This window comes from Kogia breviceps, chromosome 4 (genome assembly GCF_026419965.1).
Source record: "Kogia breviceps isolate mKogBre1 chromosome 4, mKogBre1 haplotype 1, whole genome shotgun sequence".
Classification (NCBI taxonomy): domain Eukaryota; kingdom Metazoa; phylum Chordata; class Mammalia; order Artiodactyla; family Physeteridae; genus Kogia; species Kogia breviceps.
Genome location: NC_081313.1, coordinates 181,269,090 through 181,283,948, shown reverse-complemented (window position 1 = coordinate 181,283,948; position 14,859 = coordinate 181,269,090). Strand labels below are relative to the sequence as shown.

General features: G+C 55.2%; 1 protein-coding gene across 1 annotated transcript; it reads right to left on the bottom strand.

Annotated features, from left to right (window-relative positions):
- Window positions 1–1,854: 1,854 nt before the first annotated feature.
- Window positions 1,855–5,237, bottom strand: OAZ1 (ornithine decarboxylase antizyme 1). The gene is given in 6 exon segments (XM_059060383.2): window positions 1,855–2,159; window positions 2,384–2,469; window positions 2,902–3,074; window positions 3,460–3,546; window positions 3,548–3,605; window positions 5,004–5,237. Coding segments are annotated over 6 exon segments (684 nt in total). The 5' UTR covers window positions 5,150–5,237; the 3' UTR covers window positions 1,855–2,025.
- Between the last annotated feature and the right edge of the window lie 9,622 nt (window positions 5,238–14,859).

Here is a 14,859-nt window from a genome sequence, read left to right as displayed (position 1 = left end):
GCTGTTCCTGTGTGACACTAAATTCCATCCAGCCACCAAGTCTTTGCATGGCCTGTTCCCTCTGCCAGACTGTCCAAATCTCACGTCTTCTAAGCAAATAAAGTTGCCCCTCCTGGGCCCTCTCTAGCTCCGCGCCCTGCGTTCTCCAAGCACTTGTCACCACCTGGAAGTATTTATTCATCTCTTTACCTGTCACCTGTTCACCTCACCCATCAGGCTGTGAGTTCCCTGAGGGCAGGGGCCAGGCTGAACACACGCTAGGCATTTAATTGATGGAAAAAACAAAGTGGTATACGTCAGGGGACCTGAGGGAGAGAATGAGGTCTCGGTTTATACCTCTGAAAAATGGACATAGGAACCCTGAGGGGTCCCACTGCCATAGCCTGGGGTCTCCAGTCATGCCCCTTCACTCACCCCAACCCTACCATGGCGATCCTGGGGGGAACTTTCTGACCCCCATGTATGACCAGGGCCCTCTCCTGCTCAGACCTCTCTCATGGCTCCCTAGTACCTTCACAGTACAATGGGGCTTTTCTAAAGGCTCTGCATGCTCTCTGGCCAGCCCCTCCTGCCATATCGCCATCCGTGGAGGTGCTTTCTGGCCTCCAGGCCTTGCCCGTTGTTCCCTCCACTGCAGACACCCTCCCCCCTACCTCTGCTTCAGACTCCTGTACCTCCTCCAACACCCCGACTCCAAACCCCTTTCTCGGCCCTTGCCCTGCTGACGTGGACTGGAGTGTGTCCAGCCGTCTCCCCAGACCTTTGAAAGCCAACTCCATTATCACTCAGGTAGCTGAAGAGCCCACCCAACCCCCAAATATACTTGGAATCCCCCTAAACTCCATCCTCCTCAGTGAAAGATACCCGCTTGGCAGCCGGTTTGTCAATCGCCGGGCCACGCTCGCAGATGCAGCCAGCAGGTGGCGCTGCAGCCCTGGAGCTCTTCCGCCTTCCGCCCCCACCTCACCCCAGACCCCCGCCACGGCAGTGTCTTTGCCTTCTGGCTGCCTCAGACCTCCCCACCTCTGCCCCGGCCAGGACACCCACCAGCAGCGCTCCTGCCCAGCACGACACTGTACAAAGGCTAAAGGGCGGGGTGCCCACGGCTAGACACCACCCCGCCCCCAAGCTGGAGAAGTACCAGGCGGCCCCTGCCCCGCCCCACGCCACGCCACTTCCCAGGACCCAGTAAACAGCTTCAGACTGGAACCAGGCCACTCCAGCCAGCCTCAGGCCTCAGCCTCGGCAGGGAATGGCACTGGGGAAGGAGAGTGACGGCCCAGGGTGTGGGGTGGGGCAGGCTGCCATCTGCCCTGGAGGCGATGGGAAGGCGAGGTATGGAGCAGCCAGGGTGGAGCCCCAGGGCTGGGCTGCCCACAGGAGGCCAAGGCTGGCTGTGGCCAGAGGTGAGACCGGGCCCTTGGCTTCCCCACCCCTCTGTAGAAAAAAGTGTGTGTAGGGGAGTCACTCAGCTCAGGACTCCCGCACAGCTCCCTGAACCCCAGGCAACCCCAAGGCCCCCCTCCCCTTGGCCCCGGGCCACCCCTCCACCTGCCCTCCATTCGGACAGCGCCCCCGTCAACACCACTGAGCCAACACAGGTCTTGGAAGGGCAATCGTTTTATTTGGATTTCTGAGAGCAAGAGAAGGGTAGATTAATACCTATCTTTCCAAGTTAAGAGACCTAAGACTGTTTCCAAAAGACTTCAAATAAGAAACTCCTCCTCAAGATACAAGGATAACCTGAATCATCTTAAACCAGCAATAAAAAAGTAAAATATAAATTTTTATTTAGAATTAAAGCAAATACTTCAGTATCACAAACACAATATTAAACTTCAAGAAATACACGGCTAATTTGGAGTGAGCATTTATTTGCACAATTACGACATGCGGACAAACCCAGCAGATGAGCAGGCTGACGCAGGTCAGCGCGCAGTTGACCACACCACCCGCCCGGAAGCACGGCGGCAAGTGCACACGAACGGTCTGCAATCGAGCCCCAGGGGCCTCAGGGGCATCACGCTACTCCTCCTCACCGGAGGACTCCCTCTCAAACGTGTAGGCCATGAAGCAAGCGTCGGGTCTCTTGGGGACAAGGGGATGCCCCGGTCTCACAATCTCAAAGCCCAGAAAGCTGAAGGTACGGAGCAAGGCGGCTGCGAAGGAGACACCATCGGGTCAGAACCTCCCATCCACCTGCAGGGCCCAGAGTCCTGCCGGCCCGGGGACCGCCCGCGGGAGAAGGCCCGAGTCTAGGGAAAGGGGGCTGCGCAGCACGGTGTGGCGCGGCCCCTGGACCGCATGGACCCCACCCTGGGCCTGGCCTCCGGGGCAGTGGGCAGCCTCTCCCATCTCCTCTCCCCGCGTGGAGATCACCCACCTCGGTCATCGCGGTTCTTATGGAGGCAAACGAAGACGTGGTCAGCGCGGAGCTGCTCCTCAGCAAACTCGAGAAGAACTGCGAAGCTGAGGTTCCAGCGTCAGGGCCCGCGCCCCGGCCGCCCCATAGGGGCCCTAGCCCAGCTCTCCCACTTCTGTCTGTGGCCTCATCTGCATACAGGGAGCACCAGCCTCTCCCAGCTCTAATCCAGGGTCAGCCTTGCCACTGCTGACACTGGAGCCAGCTCATTCTGGGGGACTGTCCTGGGCACTGTGGGGGGTCCCTGGCCCCACCCACTTGACACCAGGAGCAAAACCCATAATGTGACAACCGCAGATATCCCCTGGTGTCCCCTGGGTGATACTGCTGGTCCACTGCTTAAAAGGGGGAATTCACCCCGGAATCAATAACCACCGCCTGGCTCCTGACTCAGGCTTCCCTCCTCTGGAGTCCAACTTTGAGGTGCAAACACAGTTTGCCTTGCTCTGCCCCCCAGGCACACACAGGCCCGCCCTCACCTGTCCTTGCTCCCCTCGGGCAGAGCGCCGCCTGGGATCTCAACGTAGAGGCAGCTGTTGCTCAGCACCGCTCTCCAGTTAATGTGTTTGGCATCCGTGAGCCTGGACTGGACGTTAAAAATTCTCGTCTTGTTATTAGACGTTAGTTCCTCTGTTACATTCAGCCGATTATCCTGTGGAAGAAAACCAAATCCAACCTTGGACGCCAGCCTTCACAGCCTGGGGATCTTCCCCCTTGCTACCCTGACAGTTTGGCAAACCCACAAAAGCACCCACATGACCGTTCACCCCATGCCCCGCAGCGCCGTTGGAGTGTGGTTCCGCCCAAGGCCAGAGCAGGAGCCCCAGGCTGAGGCACAAACAAGAGGTGCCAACAGCTACTACAGGCTCAGGCAAAGCCTGCGCTGCAGTCTGCACCTTTGTTCCTTCAATCTTGGATTCAGGAAAACCATGTGGAGAGTTCCTGGCACACGACAAGCGCATAAAGCATTTTGTGGGTCTGGCTACTCCCCGCCCCCACCTCAGGTACCCAGAAGTCCGGGGAACAAGGATACTTACAGAGTAAAATAAATTAGCTGAAAGATTGTGATCCCTCTGACTATTCCCTCGCCCACCTGGGATCTTCAGGGGTGGGTGAGGGACATCAGGAGCACCACCGAGGCCCTGGACCCAGGTTACTACAGCAGTTGATGGACATCCTGGAACTGGAGAAAAGGCGCTGGTGAGCAGCACTGGGGGAGACACCCCGCCTCCGCTGACAGGGCCCTGAGTCCCAGCAAGGCCAAGCGGAAGACCCTACCAGAGCCCAGGTGCCCGGGACGCGCCTCCCTCTTGCAAGCGCAATGTTTACACCGGTTGCCACAGGAACAAGAGACCACTCAAATCCACCTCCTCGGGTGGTGACGCTGGTCAAAGGTCCAACCGGTTCCCTGGGTGCCTCTTCTGCCCTTTAACTATCTTCTGACCAGCACTAAGTGTCGCCCCACCCAGCCCTGCGCCAGATTCTACTTCCCACTTCTAAGTCCAGCGCTTCAGCTTCTCCTTTTCCACTTTACAGTCTCCAGCAGACCTAAAGCTCTAACAGCCTTTTCTTATGAGTCCAGCAAAACCATCCTTCCACTGAAGCAGCCCCTGCTGCGACCCTTTCGTCGTCGGCACCCGCCGGGAGGCGCGAGACCCGTTCGGTGTCCCCGCCGGCGCAGCGGAGACGAGCCCGCGCAGACGCCCTCCCGCGCGCACCCCGAGGCCTCCGCTTGCGTCATCTCGGCAGAGCGGCCCTCGGCCCCGGGGGAGGTTTTCACAATCGCGCAGCCGGCAGCGCCAGCAGCCATTTGCTGCGCAGTGTCAACAGGCCCCGCGGTCGCCTCCATTTTGCTCGGCTCCCATCCGGGGCGCCCGACCCGCGGGCGTCGGCATCGTGGCTCAGAGCCCGAGCGAGGGCACCCCCGGGGCCGTGGTCTAAGAACTTGCGGTCCGTGACGAGCGCGGCTCACCTAGATCCCTGGCCCCGGCCACCCTCGATCCAGCCATCTTACGGGGGAGAGGCGGGCCGGCCGCCACGCCGAGAAGGGCCCCGGGTGCCGTCTACGTGGCGCCGCCCGGCTCCGCGCATCCTCGGGACTAAAAAGTGACCGCGTCGTCCCGGGGCGACGTCGGGGCGCGGGATAGGGGGAACGGCCGCTCCGCTGAGCGCTCACAACCTCCGCGCCCGCAAAGCACAGATTCCCGCGACCCGCCGGCCCGACCGCCCCCCAAACCCCACCCCGCAACCTCGCACCCCCAGACCGGACCGTGGACTCCCGTGCCACCCAAACCCAACCAGGTTCCCTGGCGACCCCCAATCCAACCGGAAATCCTTGTGTCCACCCCCCCAATCCGACCAAGTAGCCTGCGGGCTCCTCAATCCAATCAGAGACCCCCTTTGCCCCCACCCCGCCCCACCCCGCCCCCACCCATCCGAGAACCCGCCCCCGGCGCGACTGTGGCCTCGACAAAGGGGCGGACCTCGCGCTCCCGGGACTTCCGTGGCGCCCCGCGGCCAGGCCCCTGCGGGCCTGCGCGGCGGCGCTTCTGGAAGCTTCGGGCGGGGGCGGGGCGCTCACCTCTCGCTGCTGCGGCCTCCGCGGCTGTGCAAGCTGAGGAGCGGCATGGTGCGGGTGGCGTGGACGGTGGCGCTGGGTTTATCCCCCTCTTTCTCTCTGGCGAAGCAGTGGCTGTTCAGGATCCGCTGCAGGGAGGATTTCACCATCCGGCCGCTGGGGTCCGAAACCAGGAAAACCTCCGCTGCGCTTCTCCACGCCCCCGCCGCTGCTCGCCGTTCGCAAAATGGCGCCTCCGCCTCCGCCCGCCTTTATACGCACCGCGCCCAGGCCACGCCCCCCCACGCCGCGGGAACGCGGCCGCACGAGGGAGTGGGGCCACCAGGAAGCCCAGGCGCGCCCGCCCCTCTCGGCGTCTGATTGGTAGATGGCGAGGGACGCAAGTGGGGCCGCGCCTCAGACTGAGCAGGACGCGTCGGGTCCCGCCCCCTCCCGCTCCCCGTTGTAGCTCTGCGGGCGCGCGGAGGGGGCGGGGCCGGCGTGGCGTCGGGAACGCGCGCCGCGCCCCGCCCCGCCGCGCCCCGCCCCGCCCCGCAGCTGGGCCTGGGGGCAGGGGCGTGTCGCTGTGCCCGCTTTCGGGGGACTAGCGGTGGCTACGTCTCTGCGGTGGTCCCTGTCGCCCTCGCTAGGGTCCCCTCACTCTAAAGGACTCCCTCCCCGGGCGGCTCTGGGCGGCAAAGACCCCGGGTATTTGGAGAGAAGGGTCCAAGCTCCCACACCGCCCCATAGAAAACAACTATTTTCAGTAATAACCTCATAATGATCGATCCTAATAATGGTTTTTCTGGATTCGGTCTTTCACGTGTTAAAACAATTTGCAGTTTACTTTCGATGTCAAAGATATTATTCATGGGCTTCCCTGGTGGCGCAGTGGTTGAGAGTCCGCCTGCCGATGCAGGGGACACGGGTTCGTGCCCCGGTCCGGGAAGATCCCACATGCCGCGGAGCGGCTGGGCCCGTGAGTCATGGCCGCTGAGCCTGTGCTCTGCAATGGAAGAGGCCACAACAGTGAGAGGCCCGCGTACCACAAAAAAAAAAAAAAAAAAATTCAAATTCAGTAAAATATTTCGCATCACATTTGGACTTAAGGAAAAATGCTTTTCCTTGCAGATAACTCAAAAAGATATTTCACGTGTGAACTAAAATTTGCCCCAAGCAAAAATATTGTTCTTGCAGGTCCCACTTTGTTTCATGTTTTTACGTTTTAAGCACAGAGTCTCTGAAGAGTTAACATGGAATGAAGTAACTCCTGCTTGTTTCTTTGTCTTTACAATCCCTGCCTGTCCTTTTTAATCTCATTTTTATTTCCAAGCTACTGTGTCCATTGGGGTTAGAGGCACAAACTTTCTGCAAAAGGACCTTGAATTATTACAAAACTGATAGAAATTTATGCTCCAAAACATGTGGCGAAGTCCCTGTGTGTCTCCAAATACCGTTCCACATGCAGAATTTATTGTTTACGTATACAGCATTTATAGGTAATACAAACATCTAATTTACAGCTTCCGTATGTACATTATTAAAACTCAACAGAGACTGTAGTAATTGCCAATGTTAGGCCAACCAAAGAAATTTCCCAGAGAAAGAATATTTAATGAATGACATTGCTTAGAATTGCCACTCATGGTGAAAACCGAAAGCAGATGAATTTGTAGTTAACTTTCTAATTGTTTTCAATTTTTCTTTTCTTGCCGGGGCTCCCTCCCACCGACCCACGTAGGGTGCCACTTAAGTGTCCTCACTATTTGTGGGGCTAGTAAGCTTTTTTTTTTTTTTTTAACTTTTTGGCCACACCGCATGGCATGCGGGGTTTTAGGTCCCCGACCAGGGATGGAACCTGCACCCCCTGCAGTGGAAGCGCAGAGTCTTAACCACGGGACCGCCATGGAAGTCCCTGGAGTACCATTATTCAGGCTCTGTTTTCTTGAGGCTGGAAGAGCCTATGGGTTTCGAAATCTGGGTCTTTGCCTCATGGCAACTCTCGGGTGTGTTACACAGACCGGCGATTCTGGGCTAAGAGTCCAGGATCTGGAACTGCCCATGGCTGGCCACTGGTCACTGGATCGAGCCGTGTCTACCCTGCATGACTGAAGCCAGGGAGCGACAGGGTTCCCAGCTGACTGCCAGTACAGTGGGGTTAAGCAGCCACGCAGACCCTGGTCCAGGGAGATGTCTCCAAGAATGCCTCGCATGCCAGGCCAGTCTCTGGGGGATGACATTTAGGCCACGTCCAGGTCTCTGCAGTCCAGGAGAACCAGCAGGAAACTCCAGACCCAGGGCTTGGGGCGGGTGGTTCCTTCTTCATCAGCAGGCCCTGCGCCCTTGCTGGCCAAAGCACGCTTTAATTTGGAATCACTGTGGGTGGAAAGGGGAAGAATATGTAACCTCTTGGTAAAAAAAACAAACTGCAGCAGCTGGGGGAAAAAAACGGGTGGAGAAGAAAACGGGTGCACATGAGGTCGGGGTGAGACGTGTCCGGAAAAGTCACTGTGGGGTCTCTGGGTGTTGGAGGGCCCCCAGCTCTGGGCGGGGATATGGGGAGCAGTGTCACGTCTTCCTCGTGGGGAGGGTGGGCTCCGGGTCTAGGGACAGCTCTCTCTGCCTGCCGACGGGGAGGTGAGAGTGACCTGGTACAGGATGACGCAGGATGGGGACCGTGTTCCTCTGTTCTATCCCTGTGTGTACATGTTGGGGGCACCAAAGCACCTGCCACTAAGATTGTAAACTCTGAACAAGACCAAAATCTCCTTCCAGGTTTCATCCGGCACCAAAAGCCTTGCTAGGTGTCAGATCTCGGTTGTGAGCCTGCAGTCAGGGTTGGTTGTTTTTGTGTTTTTAAATTTTTTTTGCGGTACGCAGGCCTCTCACTGCTGTGGCCTCTCCCGTTGCGGAGCACAGGCTCCGGACGCGCAGGCGCAGCGGCCATGGCTCACGGGACCAGCCGCTCCGCGGCACGTGGGATCTTCCCGGACCGGGGCACGAACCCGCGTCCCCTGCATCGGCAGGCGGACTCTCAACCACTGCGCCACCAGGGAAGCCCTTTTGTGGGTTTTTTTTTTTTTGCCATGCCACGTGGCGTGCAGGAGCGAACCCGTGCCGCCTGCTTTGGAAGCGTAGAGTCTTAACCACTGGACCTCCAGGGAAGTCCTAGGGTTGGGTTCTTGAGGCAGAAATGAATGTCCACTCTCCACATTCGGGGCCATCCCGGGTGCCGTGGGGTGTGGAGCAGCCTCCCTGGCCCCCACCCCCTCGATGCCAGGAGCCCCCTCCCAGTGTAACAACCACAGAAGTCCCCAGACATCATCCAGTCTCCCCCACCCAGTGTCACCTTCTCCTTTCTCCCACTGATCTGGGGCACCTGCACGTGCTGGGAAGGGGGAACCTACACACTGAGCAGACCACAGTGGGGAAGGCTCAGGGTGGGCACAGGTGCCCAAGCCAGTCACCCTGGCTGGGCTTGCTGGGATGGAGAGAGAAATCAGATGGGGCGATGGGGGTGATGTGGTAGAGAAGGATTGGGAGTTTGGGATTAGCAGATGTAAACTATTATACAGAGAATGGATGAACAGCAAGGTCCTACTGTATAGCACAGGGAACTATATTCAATATCCTGTGATAAACCATAATGGAAAAGAACATGAAAAAGAATGTATATATGTGTAACTGAATCGCTTTGCTGTACAGCAGAAATTAACACTACATTGTAAATCAGCTATACTTCAATAAAAAATAAATATATAAATAAAAATTTAAAGGCCAAAAAAAGAGAAAGAAATCAGACAGAGGGGAGGTGCCTCATTGGGAGCAGGGAGTCTGTGAGGGGTGAGGGCCCCAGACTGCAGGGAGGGAGAGGGGGGCATCAGGGAGGGCTTCCTGGAGGAGGTGAGAGCTGAGCTGCTGGGAAGGGATAACAGAAGACATGGGACAGGCACGTCAAGGATGGAAGGCCCATGCCCGGTGTCCTGCTAAAATCAGTATGGCGAGGCGGGAGGATGCCACGGATCTCACTCTTGATTTTTAGAAAGATTCATGGAGTGTAGTCGGCTGAGTAACAGCCCCGAACACCTCCCTGTCCTAGTCCTGAGAACTGTGAATGTGCCACCTCACCTGGCAAAGGGACTTTGCAGGTGGGGTTAAGGTCCCTGAGATGGGGGTGACCCTGGATTCCCTGGGAGGGCCCAGCATCATCACAAGGTCCCTATAAGGGGGAGGCGGGAGGGTCAGAGGCTGAGAGAGAGACTGGAGATGCTGCACTGCTGGCCGTGAGGATGCAGGAGGGGCCGCGAGCCAGGGATGCGGCGCCTCTAGAAGCTGGAAAAGGCGGAACCGATGCTGCCCCGGAGCCTCCGGAAGGACCCACCCCGCCCATGCCTGGATTTTAGCCCCGTGAGACCCGAGTTGGACTTCTAACCTCCAGGACTGTGAGTGGATAAATCTGTGTTGTTTTAGGTCACTGCACTGATGATGATTCGTTACACCCGCCCCAGGGAGCTCATGCACGGAGCAAGGGGAATATTCAGGATCTTCATGGGCCATTGGTGACATTCAGCACATTTGACAAAACCCATCTGACAGCGCAGCTGGGACGTGTACATTTCCCTCGAGTGAATTTCATCCAAACATTAAAGACACAAACATTTGTCAAATGATTTTTTGGGGAGGGCCACGCAGCTTGTGGGGTCTTAGTGCCCCACCAGAGATGGAACCCGCACCCCCTGCAGTGGAAGCGTGGAACCCTAACCACTGGACCGCCATGAAAGTCCCTATTAAAGACACAAACATTTATGGATCCCCAGTAAACGCTGCACCTGCTAAAGGGGTTTGATGCCTGCAGTAGACTTTGAAATGAAATTTTTAAAGTAAGGTGGGTAAAAAAAGACAGGGCAAAGAGAACACAGTAAAATATGACTTGTAGAATCTAGGCGGCGGCAATGTGGGTCTTCGCTGTAAATTTCCCTCAACCTTTCTATCCGTTTGAAAATTTTCGTCATCAGCTGCTAAAAAGTAAACATAAAAGGGACTAAAGTCCTTTCACCACATTCAGCATCCTTTTCAAGCCTGGCCCTCTCTCCTAACCTTATTCTCCAAACAGAAAGTCAAGAGGCCTCTGGCCTCTTGAGGAAGCAGCCAGAAGAGGGAAGTAAACAAAAAACGTCCACTTTTCTTATGCCTGCACAGCCCACAGTGAGAACCGGGCCAAAGGACAACAGCCTCAAATGGCCGGATTTGGCCACAAATCCGCACACACGTCTGTTGCCGAGTGATAAAGCACAGGACACCCCAACATGCTCCTGGCGCTTTGACAGCCCCATAAAAACACCATCACCAAGGACTAGAGGGGGTGACGGGAGAAATGAGCAGGCTTATCTCAAACTCTGGGCTACTTTTTTTTTTTTTTTTTTTTTTGCGGTACGCGGGCCTCTCCCTGCTGTGGCCTCTCCCGTGGCGGAGCACAGGCTCCGGACGCGCAGGCGCAGCGGCCATGGCTCACGGGCCCAGCCGCTCCGCGGCATGTGGGATCCTCCCGGACCGGGGCACGAACCCGCGTCCCCTGCATCGGCGGGCGGACTCTCAACCACTGCGCCACCAGGGAAGCCCTGGGCTACTTTTTATGTTGTTCATATATATATTTTTTGAAGTATAGTTAATTTATAATATTGTGTTAGTTTCAAATATATAGCGAAGTGATTCAATTATACATATATATTTATATTCTTTTTCAGATTCTTTTCCATTATAGGTAATTACAAGGTACTGAGTAGAGGTCCCTATGCTATACAGTAGGTCCTTGCTGTGTATTTTGGAGTTTCTGCTTCTGTGGTTATTACACAAAGGCTGTATTGACTCTCTCGGTGTATACATATTTGTGGCATTCTAGATAACTTTCTTAGGATCAATTCCTAGAAGTAGAATCTCTAGGTCAAAGAAATAGCTATTACCTAAGAGCTTCTAGAAATGTTACAAGAATTTACTTTCCCACAGGCAGCAGAGGCGAAGGCCTGTTTTGCCATGGCCTCACCAAAAAGAAGTATTATCATTAGAAAAATGTTTTGGAACTCTTTTTGCCTTGATCTGCATGTTAATGGTCACTTGTGGGGTTGGAGAGTTTCCACGTGGTAAAATTTTTTTCTGCTGTGTTTCTGTTAGTCAGGAAGGCTGAGGGCTGGGGTCTGCTGCAGGAACAAAAGCCCCCAGCTCACTGGCTTAAAGCACGAGGGGCTCACCACAGTGAGACGCCACCTCACACTCAGTAAGGTGGCTATTATCAAAAAGATGGAGGGCTTCCCTGGTGGCGCAGTGGTTGAGAATCCGCCTGCCGATGCAGGGGACACGGGTTCGTGCCCCGGTCCGGGAAGATCCCACGTGCCGCGGAGCGGCTGGGCCCGTGAGCCATGGCCGCTGAGCCTGCGCGTCCGGAGCCTGTGCTCCGCAACGGGAGAGGCCACAACAGTGAGAGGCCCGCGTATCACAAAAAAAACAAAACAAAACAAAACAAAACAAAAAGATGGAAAATGACAAGTGTTGGCAAGGATGTGGAGAAATTGGAACCCTTGTGCACGGCTGCTCCGAAGGATATAAAATGGTGCAGCTGCTGTGGAAAAGTCTGGAGGGTCCTCGAAAGGTTAAACATAGAATCACCATATGACCCAGCAATTCCACTCCTGGGTGCATCCCCCAAAGAACTGAAAGCAGGGTTGTTTTTTTTTTGTTTTTTTTTTTTGTCTGTACTGCAGCATGTGCGATCTTAGTTCTCCAACTAGGAATCGAACCCATGCCCCCTGCAGTAGGAGTGTGGAGTCTTAACCACTGGACCGCCAGGGAAGTCCAGCAGGGTCTTGAAGAGATATTTGCACACCCGTGTTCAGAGCAGCTTGAGTCATACCAGCCAAAAGGTGGAAACACCCCAAATGTCCACTTGACAGATGATGGATAAACAAGACGTGGCCCGTCCACACAGTGGAATATATTATTCAGCCATTAAAAAGAAGGAAATTCTGACACACGCTATGACATGGATGGACCTTGAGGACATTGTACTTAGAGGAGCCAGACACAGAAGGACAGATACTGTGTGATTCCGCTCACAGGAGGTCCCCGGAGGAGTCACATCCACAGAGACAGGAAGGAGATGGTGGGGGCCGGGGGCTGGGGGAGGGGTGGGGAGTCAGTGTTTCCCGGGGACGGAGCTTCAGTCTGGGAAGATGAGAAAGTTCTGGAGGTGATGGTGGGGATGGCTTCACGACAGTGTGAATGTGCTAGTGCCGCCGAGCTGTGCGCTTGAAAATGGTTAAGGTGGTGAATTTTATATTATGTGTATTTTACCACACTAAAAGAAAAACGGGCACCGTTTTTTTGGGGGTACAATGGGTACCATGGTAAATTTGTTCTGCGAGCCTAAAATTATTTCAAAATAAGAAGTTAAAAATGAACCCACTCTCTGTCCCTGTGGATCGGCCTGTTCTGGACGTTTCCCATCAGTGGAATCACACCCTGTGTGTCCTTCTGCGTCTGGCTTCTCTCGCTGAGCGTCGTGTTCTCGGGGTCCGTCCACGTGGTAGCGAGTGTCAGGGCTTCTCTCCTCTTCGTGGCTGCGTGATGCTCCCGTGTCTGGAGGGACACGTGTGTTTATCCACTCATTTATCTGTCAAAGAACGTTTGACTCATTCGCACCTTTTGGCTTTTGTGAAACATGCTGCCATGGACGTGCGTGTAGAAATATCAATTCCAGTCCCCGCTTTCTCCTCCTTTGGGTGTATACGTAGGAGCGGAATTGCTGTCTTATGGTGATTCTATGTTTAGCTTTTTGAGGAACCGCCAAACCGTAATATACTCTTAAGAGGAAAAAAAAAATGTAGGTTCCAAAACAAGATGTGCAGACCTTCACTAATGATGCCAGTCTTGTAAAAATAAATATGTAAATAATATTGAAACACAAGGTTACAAAAACATCTGAGGACAGAACCCTCGAATGTTAAACAGCGTCTGTTTTTGGATGGGAGCAGGTGGGTGTTTTAAAAACTGTCCTCTTTGAACTTGGGTACGTCTCTAGTGTTCAGGTTTTGCCTGCGTCATAAGGCAGAGAGTAAGAGCTGTTTCTGAGCGAGGCGGGAGGGGGCAGGAAGCCGTTGGCCTCGGCCAGAAGGTGGACAGGTGTTTCTGGCCTCCGGGTGCCTCTGGGGGTGGGGAGGGCAGTGAGGTTATGTGTTCAGGATTTTTACTGGTGGTGGTGACTCATTGACGAAATCCACTTCCCTTTCTTCTCAGGGGTCCCAAAGTGGCCCATGCTTTCCAGCTGCAAACACCTGGCTGCAGGTCTTAGGATGTCCCTTTGAAGGCTGAGGTTCCCCCAGAGCAGGGGAGCTGGGTTTCTCTGCACCACCAAATGGGGGGGGGGGGTGAATATTCAGAGTGTTTGAGTTTCCTGCAGCTGCTGTAACAGCTGACTGCATACTGGCGGGCTTCAGTCAACAATCATTTGTTCTCGAATGTTCAGGAGGCCAGAGTCTGAACCCAGGTGTGGCAGGGCCGAGCTCCCTCCAGAGGCTCCAGGGGAGGGTCCTTCCTGACCCCTACAGCTTCTGGGGCTCCAGGTGTCCTTTGGGTTCTGGTCACATCACCCCAATCTGTCTCTGTCTTCACTTGGATACTCTGTTTCTAAATTTCCCTCTTCTTATAAGGACACAGTCATACTGGATTAGGGCCCGCAACATTCCAGTATGACCTCATTTAACTAATTACATCTACAATGACTCTATCTCGGTCCATTCGAGCTGCTGCAACAGAATGCCTGGGACTTCTCTGGTGGTCCAGTGGGTAAGACTCTGCGCTCCCAATGCAGGGGGCTCGAGTTCAAGCCCTGGTCGGGGAACTACATCCCGCATGCATGCTGCAACTAAGAGCCGGCACAGCCAAAAGATAAATAAATAATAAAATAAATGAAACCAACGAAAAAAGAAAATTTCTCAGGCTGAGTGGCTTATAAACAGAAGTGTACTTCTCACGGTTCTGGAGGCTGGAAGTCCAAGATCAAGGCACCGGCAGATTTTGTGTCCCGGTTCAAAGCTGGCACCTCCTGTTTGCTGTGTCCTCACGTGGTGTAAGGGGCAAGGGTGTTCTCTGGGGTCCCTTTCATAAGGGCACGGATCCCATTCACGAGGGCTCTGCCCTCCTGACCTAGTGTCCTCCTGAAGGCCCCACCTCCTAACATCATCACAAGTGGAGGGCGTTAGGATTCAACATATGAATTTGGAGGGGGGGGGAAATACAAACATTTCCCCTATAGCGGACCCCGTTCCCAGATGGGTCTGGGGTTAGGACTGGAACGTGTCTTTTGGAGGGAGTGCAACTAACCCCAAAACTGGGGCGGGGGGACACCAGGGAGCTGGGGGCCAGGTGATGTGGGGTGACAGCACTCCCGGTCTGAAGGAAGGCAGGTTTCCCACAGCAACTCAAAGAGACAGGCATGACCAGTCCCTTTCTTCCAGCGAACGACATGGATCCGGACGTGAGACAGTTGGTTGGGACTCAAACTGGGGCCTCGGAATCCAGAGCCAGCCCTCTCAGCCCCTCCTGCAGACCTGTTTTCGTGGGTAACCACCATGACGGCCCATGTGTGCTAAAAGTGTCTGGACTAACGAACAAGGCTTTGTCCTGATGGTATTTTATATTGTATCATGTTTTTTGATCGTTAAAATAAACAGGGTCTCCCCCAGCACTGCTGACACTGGGGTCGGGTCACCCTCTGTCGGGGTCCATCCTGAGCGCCGTGGGGTGTGGCGCGTGGAGCGGCCTCCCGAGCCCCGCCCGTTGGATGCGAGGAGCCCCCACTAGCGGTGACAACCAAAGATGTGGCCCGGTG